The sequence below is a fragment of the Poromitra crassiceps genome, assembly GCF_964638095.1.
Source record: "Poromitra crassiceps genome assembly, chromosome: 1".
Taxonomy (NCBI): Eukaryota; Metazoa; Chordata; class Actinopteri; order Beryciformes; family Melamphaidae; genus Poromitra; species Poromitra crassiceps.
The window spans coordinates 8366335-8379062 of NC_139623.1; the positions used below are offsets into that span (position 1 = coordinate 8366335).

Below are 12728 nucleotides of genomic sequence, written 5' to 3' on the forward strand. Positions count from 1 at the left end.
CACTTCTGCAGGTATGGTGAACACACAAAATATTCAAGAGGAGATGATTGAGAGGATGCCAGTGGGGGCTTTGGATATATCACCATCCATAACTTGTAATAACTGTAAAGAGTAACTTATACTGTATATCCTCAGTCCTCCTGACCCACAAATAAATAGTTGATATCAATAATGATGAAGTTACAATAGTTGTATCGTGGGCTACTGTGCAAGGGAAAAGAATGTGCTTCAACAATGCAAGTCTTAGGAGTGATGAGCCAAAAACATCAGATAAGATACAATTACTAAGAAAGCATAAGTAGCTCATCCAAAAGTGGCCAAAAATGCACAGATGCATTTCTCACATTTCACTAATTTACTATAGGCACACACCATGAAACATGGTATCCAGTCACCCCAACCCCCCAATTGTGGATGTGCAACCATACTCTTTTTGAGCAGTCATAGTGTAGTAGTATATAGTGTTTTGAGAAGGTCTAAAAATCAAAAGAAGTTGTAGCTCCCTGGGTTCCCTGACCATGGCCACCCTGCTCGAGCACCTCATACCAGTGCAGGCCTGATGAATGCACCGGTGGACCTGACTTGGTTGCGGTATGGAGGGGAAGAAAATCTGATTAAACAATTAGTGTCAATTAGCCCCGACCAAATCATTCTACAAACAATTGGTCTCTAGTGCCCGGCTTAATTACAGGCGACTTTCAGCTCCTTATCACGAGCCATGTCGCCCGTGATTCATGTCCGCCTCACGCCTGTCCCTCAAGCACCATCAATTATCCACCAGTAAACAAATCCACCAGGACACAAAAAAAAAAGCCTCCAGCACCACCAGGTCCCAGGCCTGATTAGCATAGCTCTATGTATGCTCGTCAGCTGCAGAGCAACTAGCCTACAAGTGATCAAAGCAGCACTCTGATGAGATGAAGCGTGCACTGATAAAAGGATCAGGAGAGACGATGATGAACAAGATCAAGAACAGGGCCTTGTTATGGTCTGACTCCACGGCAGTTTATATCACAAACTTCTTTGAATTAATTGATTCTGGGATAGCTGCATATTGTTTTGAGTATAATATGACAATCTGCAAATTCACTGATATCTTTAGATAAGTTGGCCTACAGGCCAAGAGTTGAGAGAATTAAAACATGCTTTTCTGCCATTATACAGCATTAGTGATTCGTTTGATGGCCAGATGATGTTTAGCTTAACGTGATAACCGGGGGGGGTTAGATGTTAGATCATGCAAACACAAAGGCAGAAGGCATGAAGAAGCACAACCAAGCCACATGTGAGGTGGGAGCACTTGATTTCATACACAATCAAACACATACACGCACACACGCACACACACGCGCACACACACACACAGACGTGTGAGGGGGAGCGACAGCAGGCGTGATGACATGTTAAATTACCCTGGTGATGTATAGCTTAATGAACCCCTTGTGTTGATCACGCTCCACATTCATCAACAGCCATGAACAGATTCCCTTATTTTTTCAATGCTGCCTTGATAAACTGCAATTTCATTTAACCTTGGACAGCAACTTTAATAGCTTCCACAGGACAACTGTCAATACTTCCCTGGGTATACAGTGATTAAATTGCAAGGCGAGAAGTGTGTCCCAGCTTCCTCCTCAGGCTCATCCTATGTCTCCCTCTCCTCACCATCCCCCCCCCCCCCCCCCCCCCCCACCCACCCTCTTTACTTCAAATCACAATTTGTACTTTCCCACTGGCACAGTCTGCCGTTAAATGCCAAAGTCAAAACAGACAGTTTGGGCTCCATTGTGCGATCATCAGAATAATCCAGTGATATGGGTTGTGTGGTTTTCCTTTTGACACGCTAATTATTTTTGTCGTTCCAGAAACATACTTTGACATGACGTTAAGACATTATACTCAGAAGAGGAACAGCCAGGGAAACTCGTTGATTGTTGTAGGACATCAGTTTTGCTAATTCCTGCTTCAGGGGCCTCAGGGCACAGGCATCTTTCCCATTGTGAAGTCTATGGTTGTATTTGTCTCTGTAAATGATCAACATGTGATTTCTACCAATTGAAGGGCTATCTCATTGGTTCTCATTTGGAATTGCATCTCTGAATGTGTCCCAGTCTTTCATGCACTATATAAAATATATATTCTATTCCAAATCACAATATAGAGATGTTGAGACTGAAATGAGCAATCTCAAATGCTGAAGTTAATTCTGCCATCAAGTTTCTTTGTCATTTTGGAATGTGTTGTTGTACACGAGCTCAATGGAGAGGATCAAGAAAGCTGGTGACAGCCAGTGACCTGAGTCCTGTCATAATGATTTTCTGTGATATCCTCCACCCTTGTCAATTTAGCATAAATTATCAGCCATGAAAGGCCTGCTGGCTGATTAAAACCAATTGTCTGGGTAGGGAAGGACAAGGCAACCTCTTTATTGTATGATAAACTAACTTAATGGAAGAAGACAATCTCCCCTCTGGGAAATCGCACTGACTCTTAATTAAAGCATTGTGTTTTCTCTGCTAGATAGGAGGACCTTTCTATTATGCCAACATGCAGTTGAATAAAACTCTACGGCTTATGAGATGGATAAAGTGAGACAACATGTCAGGATTGGCAAAAAAAATAATGTATTCCTTCTCTGTGCATATCTGACGAGAGAACACGGATCACATATTTGTTTAACTTGCAAATTGAATCATTGCCAACCAGATGATACTCACTCTGGACAAACGATCCAGCTACAGGTTTTAGACAGATTTGTTAGTCAAAAACATAATTACACTTGATCTGAAAACACATTATCACCTGTGGAGAACATGGTTCATTTTCACATCCTAATTTGAAAAGATCCCAAAGTTGTGTTTTACCTCAGTGATTATGAGTGTTTTACAGTACTGCAGTACCACCTGGTATGGATGCCTGTCTGTTACCTTAAAATCACAACTACTTAGACAGATGAATATTTGTTCAAAAATTGTAGGTAAACCACTGCATAGTCTATTTGAGTCTACATATGTCAACAGTGTACTGAGGTTAGCCAGAAATATTGCCTCAAACACTAATCATGTGTTACATGAAGAATATGAACTCCTGCCCTCTGGCAGGAGATACCTAGTTCCAACTTTCAAGAAGGTCAGACTAAGAAAGTCCTTTATACATCAGTCGATCCTGAGGCTTAATCAAGAACATGGCCGAGGGTCAGTGGAGCAGTGACCAGTGCTCTCTGTGTGCTGTATGTGTGTATGTATCTTTGTATTTTTTGGTTTTGTTCTCTTTGTCATGTGTTTGTGCATGGGACTGCCGCTGTCTTGCAAGACAAATTTCAGTGTGAACTGACAATAAAGTATATCGTATCGTATCGTATCGTATCGTACCGTGTGTCACAGGTTGAGCGGAGTATAAAGTCAGTGTTAGTCTGAAGATCCCTCTCCTCCCAGTGAACAATACAAGTTTGCCTGTATACGCTTGTGCTCTTTGGATGAGAGAAAGGCAAACATGTCTGTGTCCTGCGCCTCTCTCTCGTTGGCTTCCTCCACCCACACTTGAGAGGTGACAGGCGTGCACCCGGACTTCCATTATTATCCAACACAGCAAGAATGCCTCCAGGAGGATACTTACTGAAAGTTGAAGAGCCAGGGCTAATCCTAAGTACTTGACTTTGTATGACTGCCTCGCCCGCCTGTCTCTTAGACTGCCGCTCACACTGACAAAGTGCAACGTTGGGCTCGCTGAAAGTCAATACGAAGACCCCATGGCCTACAGATGCAGTAGTCAAGCCAAATGGCCGCAAAATACACTGTTATCTCTGTTTATCATAAACAGCCATGCGTTTGAAATGTTGTAATCTGTCACCCTATAGCCACACAAACAAGTGGCCCGAGAAATATTGAACATGACAATATTCTGCAGGTATCCAACATGCAAAAGCAAATCACACATGCCTAAATAAATTATCCAGCTCTTCTATTTTGATCCTAGATAGAGACTCTTTGTTAGGAGCAGGAGGGCAGGGGTGACAGCCAGTAAGTGACCTGCAGTTCACAAGTAGACAACGGGCCTGCTACAAGAATTGAGCTGCTGGTATCATGCATGCCCTGACTGACAGGTGCTAAGAAGGAACGTCAGCACACCTTCTTTGACATCTTTGTCTGACACCAGCCCCTCACACTGACACTGCCTGCACTTCTGAGGACGTTCCTTATTTAACATGCAATTATCTTCATATATGGAGACAAATTATGCTCGTGCAAATGATCGTATGCAGTGGTTTCTGTGTAAACCAACGACGTGCCAATTGTGTGGTGAAAAAAGTCGCCTACATTACTGCCAAACGAACACTAAGCAACTTTAAAGTGACGGTTTTGAAGAGGCTGTAAAATTAATTGAAAAAATATATAAACAAAACAAAATCTTGATTTTATTTTGTGTCTGGGACATTGTTTATTTCCATTTGAATTATAAACAGCACAATGATTCGTTATAATTGACTCCCAAATTATTGGTGTCCAGCTATGTAAGTCAATTTCCAATGTTTTGGTTACACTGGTGATGAGTAAATGTGCTGTTTTGGGATTTTTTATTTCACCAAAAGCGATGTTGAAAGGAAGAGGAAAGTTTTTTGGCGGCTAGCTCTGTCCATTCATCCCCAGACCAGAGGCTCCCGTCCTGCCAGACAAAGCCGGGAACAGCTTGGTTGATCGATACCCGACAAAAGCTCAGAGGTTAGAGCAGTCAAAAGATTGTTAACTAGCCATTTTATTTGCCAGACATTTATATCGTTGTTTATGGTCCAGTGCACCCCTTCAGTGCAGGCCATGCTGCACACCTGTGCCTGGAACACTTTCAGGGTCTCTTTGCCCACTTTTCATGACCTCATGGCCAAGAACAAATGATGCCAGATAGATAGATAGATAGATAGATAGATAGATAGATAGATAGATACATAGATAGATAGATAGATACATAGATAGATAGATAGATACATAGATAGATAGATAGATACATAGATAGATAGATAGATACATAGATAGATAGATAGATAGATAGATAGATAGATAGATACTGTAGATAGATAGATACTGTAGATAGATAGATAGATAGATAGATAGATAGATAGATAGATAGATAGATAGATAGATAGATAAATAGAGAGATAGATAGAGAGATAGCATGTGCCCTGGGAGTCGGTGTTATGGGCACGTATGGGTGCATTCCTGCATATTGCATGTGTATTCATGTTTGTGTGAATTTGAGTGTTAGTGCATTCTGAATCATAACCTCTAACACATGGCTTTACTGCCCCCCCCCCCCCCCCCCCCCTGGCCTGTGTTGAGTGTGTCCCTGCAGGCTGGCAGAGGGGAGACCCTCTCTGTGGCTCACCCAGGCGGAGAGGGGCTTCCTGCAACATCTTTTGTCACACCATTTGGGCCCTTGTGTCTGTGGCTGCCCTGCTCTGCTCCGCTCCGCTCCGGACCAGCTTGGCAGCTCACTCTGCAGACGGACATCTGCTCTTTCCAACCTCCTGGTGAACAGAGAGAACAACATCCAACACACACCCGCCTCTCTCAACTACACACACTACTATATAAACCACACAGTGCCTGTTAAGACAACACTGATATTTTGATGCTTCCAGTATAAACAAGAATCCAGCATCCCTCCCTCCATCTATCTATCTATCTATCTATCTATCTATCTATCTATCTATCTATCTATCTATCTATCTATCTATCCATCTATATATCCATCTATCTATCTATCTATCTATCTATCTATCTATCTATCTATCTATCTCTATCTATCTATCTATCTATCTATCTATCTATCTATCTATCTATCTATCTATCTATCATCTATCTATCTATATATCCATCTATATATCCATCTATCTATCTATCTATCTATCTATCTATCTATCTATCTATCTATCTATCTATCCATATATCTATCTATCTATCTATCTATCTATCTATCTATCTATCTATCTATGAATAGGGAATTGAAGCAAAAAAAAAATAGAAGTGGCATTTGTAAATCCTCTGTAATGGCAATAACAGCAGTACTGAATTTTAGCAGATCAGCTATTTCTTCATTATCACAATTTAATGCCAGTGTCTTGATAATATCAAATGAACTCTTGTCTATTCCTTTATCAAATTATTTAAGGCTTGAGTGTAGAAAAAAAAAGCTATTACAGTATGCCTGAGCCACAGCAGTCTTCTATTTGCTGTGGAAAGCCAGTGATCACATTCCGTTTTCTCCAGAAATATCTTGAAGGCCTTCAGATTATCAAGTTGCTTTGTAAACCTCCACATTAAAGTATAGTTCTGCAATCTATGGCCTGACTCTTTTCTCTCGTTCTCTAAGCAGAGTGATTCTAAAGCACGCAATATTGAACACACTTTGTTCATGCTCAGCGGCCCAGAATAACTCGGTCATTATGGTGGCGAAAGGGACAGGTTTTGAGTTTGATTTCATGATGGTAATATAGCCCATGTGTGTAGGAGAAGAAAGCCTTCAATGGGGACATCTGGTCAATGCGGCTTACAGTTACAGCCATGCAATAAGAACAACCTGTGCACACCATATGAACTAAGACCGACCCTCTCTGGCCAGAGTTTGTGAACACATGGACACACCAATAGGCTTGTCATTTCCCCTCTCTTTTTAGGAGGCAGCTAGTATCCTAGTTGTAGCCTATAGGCAACCTATACCCCCTTAAAATAAATTGGACTAGAGATAATCAGACTGGATTAATATTGCATGCACCTCTGTTCCTTTAGGATTAGGAGTTATCACACTGACCTCTGACATTAGTCTTGTGACCAACTGGTAATTTGTCACCAGAGGAAAACATATCCCCTATAGCCTATATGTATATATAGGCCTATAGCATAATACCTTGCTTTCCAAAATCACTATTGCATAACAGTATTATAAGCATGGCTATTCCCCCCAAGGACCGAACCAAAAAACAAACCAAAAAAACACCTGTTTTAAGCTGAAAGGTAAACTATTCTTTTGGACAATACTGTATATATGCTGTGTCTTCTAGGCTACTTGTTGGGAGTTTGAGAGCATATAGGGGTGGAAAAACGGGAGTCAGCGGGACTTTCCTATAAGTTATTCGTAATGAAGTGAATTCTCAGTCTAACATGTATCTGGCATAGTCCCGCAGCCACACCGGCAGCACGAGACGAGCTGCTGCTGAGAGAGGAAACGTCGGGTCAATCAATGCACTGCGGAGCGGAGCTGCACGGTATGTAGCCTGTTTCATTCACACCGTAATATGTCACTTATTCGCCTCAAACGCTCACATTATCTTCGTGCTTGCATCATTTTCGATAGCCTACAGCCATATGGTTATATTTGACGAAAAAAATATGATTCATCAGCAAGCAAATCAATGATATAGGCACTGTTTATTTCTTATCTTCAGCATCATATGCTGTGTTTTTTATCGTGTTGAATATATTATAATTTTGTATCTAAATTTGGCTACACCGTGATGCCTTTTTTGGGGTAGGTTTTTACACTATAACTGATTGCACACTTTTCACTGTGGTATTATTCCCGTCTGAGAACAAGCGTAAAAACAATTTATTTCAATAGATTTTCCAATTGAATTCCAAATTGAAATCGCCCGTAGCCTACAATAAAATCCAGAAAGTAGCCTATTTTCGGAGTGTCTCTAAATGCACTACAATTAAAGGCATTGGTAACTAACAACACGTGCAAAGTTGGAGGAAATATTAAGCGCATATTCTACAAAAAATACCCAATTAATTGCATGTACATTAATTGCATGTATGTTACTGCATCAGGTTTGGAGTTTTTAACACAGAGAGCACTTTATGAATAATTTTGTCTCTTTTAGTTTTTCCAATCCAGTCCATCTCTTCATGGTGTTGAAGCAGGGTAAATTAATCCAAAAAGCTGTTGTCCAGTCCTAGAAACATAGGAATTAATCAGATAGTCCATCTATCACGCTGTGTAATAAAGGAAGCGACATGGGTTAGGCAGATGATGTGATGAATAATCCCTGGTCGTTTTAATTAACTTTTCCCTGTCCTGTAATGACCAAGCTGGTCAACAGACCCGGTCAATAAGCATGTTAATATCAAACAAATAAAACTGCGGATGATTAAAAACCTCCTGCGTTATTAAATTTGAAATTCAAATGAAATTTATGCTTCCAGTGCACACTGCATGCTAATAGCGCCCACAGAGCTCCTGAGGTTCAACACACGTTTGGCGTACAAGTTCATTATGTAACAGGAGGTTTCTCATGGATTTAGGTAGTAGGCTAGGCTAACAAAATGTCAGTGCAACATGATGAACCCATTCGATATCATCAGATTATCATCTTATTTTGACAGAGAGCGCAATCACGCATTTTAATAAATAACATCTGGCAACAACAGTGTAGGCTATAGCCTACATTTAAAATGTCATACATAAAAACCCCGATTTTCAATTTAGTATAATAGTGTCTAAAAATGTTCCAACAATGTCAACTGCACTGACCCTGGCCCTTTTTCGTTCTCTTCTTTTTAGACTAATATTATGAAAAGCGCGTGATAAAACGAATAATCCGTCTCTGGAATGCACCATATACCAGTTTTAATCAAAACTGTCAAAGGTAATTGAACGCAATTACAGTAATGTGAAAGTTTGAGACGGTATAATATAGGTCTTAAGACAAGAACAATGCAGCCTTTATTTCGTGTGTAATAGTTGTGTATATTAACTCTTAAGAAGATAAAACATGCACAATTCCCAGGGTAATTTATGCCAGACTCAGATGGAGCCAGAACTTTCTCATGAGGCAAGCCTTATAACACCTGACCTGAACTTAAAGGATGAATTGACTGTGAATACTGAACAGGGATGTAGGATGAAACCCTCCTATAGTTTTCCATGCACCTTTTTATTTGCGGAAAATAGTTTATCCATCTTTTTACACATAAGGAGTGTCGAATTGCAGTTCCTATTAGGATCATGTTTTTTTTAAAGGGGGGGGTTCATAAATTATTTTTTGTTTTGTTTTTGTTTTTGTTGAAAATACACTTTATACGGTGTCTGTTTCCTAACACCAGGGGCCATTTACCCACATTTCTATTTAGCGCTCACCCTACAGGTCGCCGTCTTACTTTATTATATATATATATATGGAATGCTCTGTGTGTGTGTGTATGTATATATATATATATATATATATATATATATATATATATATATATATATATATATATATATATATATATATATACATATATATATATATATATATATATATATATATATATATATAGAATGCGATGCTCTGTAAAATTCCAATAAGTGGCCCCCTAATTCCTCCTTCCTAATTCACTCTCATTTAACTTTACCTTCCTTCCGCTGTCTTTTATTATGGAGGGGGCGGTGGGGGGCTGGCGGGAGGAGGAGAGCTGTCTGAGGCGCTCTATTGATGACCTCACGGTAGAATGTGGCAGTGCGGTGGGACAGAGCCGCTGATTGGTCGCCCGTGTCACAGCGGCACTTCAAAGCCGGAGAGGAGCCTACAATTGTGGTGGAATGGGCGGAACACATCATTGTATTGCACACCTCTAAAAAAACAGTGCTCTGATTCATAAATATAAAAAGATCCTCTGAGGAGGGCAGTGTTTTGTGTGATGGCAACTTCACTTCTAGGGGTGAGTCTAAAGGAGTTTTTGCTGGTTTAATTAGTTCTTTTCATTGTCCAGCGAAGGGGGATTAAACTTACTTCGGTCACAAGCAGTTGGAAAGGCAGTGCGTTGGTTATATTTTACGCAAGCGGTTCGCATTAAAAAGCTGAAGCTCTAGGCGGGATAAGTTTCATTTGATGAGCGCAAAACTCGCATGTTTTCCTTGATGTCTCATCTGGCATAAATTTGTGCTCGTTGTTTGCTGCATTTCAGTGCTTTCTGATCGTCCAGGTAGGAAATATCAATATGTTGTAATGATTTCCAAACTTCTGCAAATGAAACCAGAAATGTCTAGCTTTACGCATATGGTAATTGCTCTATCGCCTTCTCATTCCCTGCCCGGGAGTTAAGTTTTCTCTGCGAGTGTATGCTATTGTAAATAACATGTCATCGCTAGATAGGCTATGAACCTGTTAAACTCTGCTGTTGTTTTGCATGCGCCTTTAGGCTGACCAGTCACTTACAGCTCTTCTTGTTGTCCTTTCAGGAGGAGCCGAGGTTAGGATCGACTCCTTTAGCCATGTTAGCTGCAACATGTAACAAAATAGGGAGTCCGAGCCCTTCACCGTCAGCGATTTCGGATAATTCTTCGTCGTTTGGAAAAGGTTTCCACCCGTGGAAGAGAGCCACGGCGAGCAGCTGCAGCCTGGGCTCTGGCCTGTCCGGCTTCGGGGTGTCGCGTAATGGATCCGGCATATCGGACTCTTTCGGCACCAACAGTTCACCCGGATCCAGTGCCTTTTCCCTCACGTCTGGTACCCCGTCTAGTTCACACTTTGGAAACGATTACTCGGTTTTCCAAGCTTCTGTTTCGAGCAGCTCTCAAGAATCCAGTCACCAGCCAGTGTTCATCTCAAAGGTGCACACCTCAGTGGACAGTTTGCAGGGTATATATCCGAGGATGAGCGTTGCGCATCCCTACGAGTCCTGGTTCAAATCGTCTCATCCTGGCATCCCCACCGGAGAGGTCGGGACCACCGGAGCCTCTGCGTGGTGGGACGTGGGAGCGGGATGGATTGATGTTCAAAACCCTAACGGAGCAGCACTACAGACCTCCTTACATTCCGGTGGACTCCAGACCTCCTTGCACTCTCCTCTGGGGGGATATAATTCTGACTACTCGAGTTTAAGTCACTCTGCTTTCAGTACAAGCCCTTCTCCACACCTGTTGACAACCGGCCAGCACCTGATGGACGGTTTCAAGCCGGTGTTATCCTCTTATCCGGACACAAGCCCCTCTCCGTTAGCCGGGGCAGGTGGAACTATGCTTTCCGGACCTCCACCTGCGTCTTTAGCGGGGTCTCCGAGGTCATCTGCGCGGCGGTACTCGGGCAGAGCCACCTGCGACTGTCCAAACTGTCAGGAGGCGGAGAGACTGGGACCCGCGGGGGCCAGCCTCCGGAGAAAAGGTCTCCACAGCTGTCACATCCCCGGCTGCGGGAAGGTTTACGGGAAAACGTCGCACCTCAAAGCGCATTTGAGGTGGCACACCGGCGAGCGGCCGTTCGTGTGTAACTGGCTCTTTTGCGGGAAGCGGTTCACGCGCTCCGACGAGCTGCAGCGACATTTACGCACGCACACCGGGGAGAAACGGTTCGCCTGTCCAGTGTGCAACAAGAGGTTTATGCGTAGCGATCACCTGAGTAAACATGTAAAGACTCACAGCGCCGGGGGATCCGCGGGGTCTGGCTCCGGAGGCAGCGGAGGGAAGAGGGGGAGTGATACCGATAGCGAGCACAGCGCGCCGGGGAGCCCTTCGTGCCATTCCCCCGACCTGTTGCACCCACCCGAGTCTACCCCGGGAGTGGGCATGAACGGCCTCTAAAACACCCCCCCTCACCCCCTCGATGAAGTAAATTGTGGAACAACAGCAGCAAAAGCGTTTTGATGGAATTGTCCGAGGTGGAAATGAAAGTGGACATACTTTGGTGTATGCGTAATGCCTCATCACGAGTGCTGTCATTGAGAAAATAGGCAGGTTTCTTTGACCTTTTCAAGTGTTTAAGACTACTAATTCATAATTTCATAGTTGTACCATCAGAAACTTCCCATTAATACATCTGCGGCGTGAAACTGTAATCAAGTTATTGTGGGCACACTGGGACATGGCACAGCTGAAACTTTTTGCAGCCTGATCCAGAGTACCCTTGATGTTTTTACCAGGGTATTAGAAGCAAAGCATAGAAGATATTGCTCTGATAAATAAATATGTGGGCTGCAAAGTTGTGTTACTGCTGACATATTCTTCAAAACCAAACTCTGGCACTTTATGACCGAGCAGGATAAATTGTTCATTTGTGTCTCTCTGGATGGACTGCTCGGTAGGAACAAATCACTGTAGAGTATGGTAAAGTTTTCGATATATCCCTATCTGTCTAATCCGTTTGATATTGGAGGAACAGTTATATCACATATCGCTATTCACTCCACACCCTATGTGCACCAAGCCAAGTTTTTAAGTAGGCCAGTCTAGCTTACATCAGCCTACACGTCCCTGCAAAATGTGTTGTATATAATTGAGAAATGTAGGTTAGAATATAATTACACCCCAATGTAAAGGTGAGTTATGTATTTGTCCAGGAGCCGATTTTGTATAGTTATTTCTAGTTGTATATGGACTCTAGTAAATATTTGAAAATGTACGGACATGTACTTGGATTTTTCTTTCACATGATATAAAATGTATTGTGGGGAGTTATATTTAACCTCGAGTTTTCTTGTATTTAGGGGGTCTATCATTAGGCGCACTTTGAATTTATTTGTAAGGTTTTGAAATCATTTACTGTTTACCCACTCATTTAATTTAAGTAAGCATGTTGTAAAGTGACGTTAATTTTACAATGGTATTTTTTCCCCAAGACTGGCTTTTTATGTAAGCCACTCAATAAAGTCAGTATGAATTCAGAATCACTTGATCGACTCAGTTTGTTTGATTATTGAGTTGAATCTGCAATATTTTTTGGGCGGTAGAAACTTTAAAATTTTCCTTCTGCAGAGTTGGCG

The 12728-nt window shown here is 42.0% G+C and overlaps 1 protein-coding gene across 1 annotated transcript; it reads left to right on the top strand.

Moving 5' to 3' along the window:
- Positions 1-9671: 9671 nt before the first annotated feature.
- sp8b (sp8 transcription factor b) lies at positions 9672-11550 on the top strand (the record flags this gene model as incomplete). Its single annotated transcript, XM_083649957.1, has 2 exons — positions 9672-9692; positions 10213-11550. 2 exons carry the CDS (start codon positions 9672-9674, stop codon positions 11548-11550), a joined length of 1359 nt encoding a protein of 452 aa, XP_083506083.1.
- Between the last annotated feature and the right edge of the window lie 1178 nt (positions 11551-12728).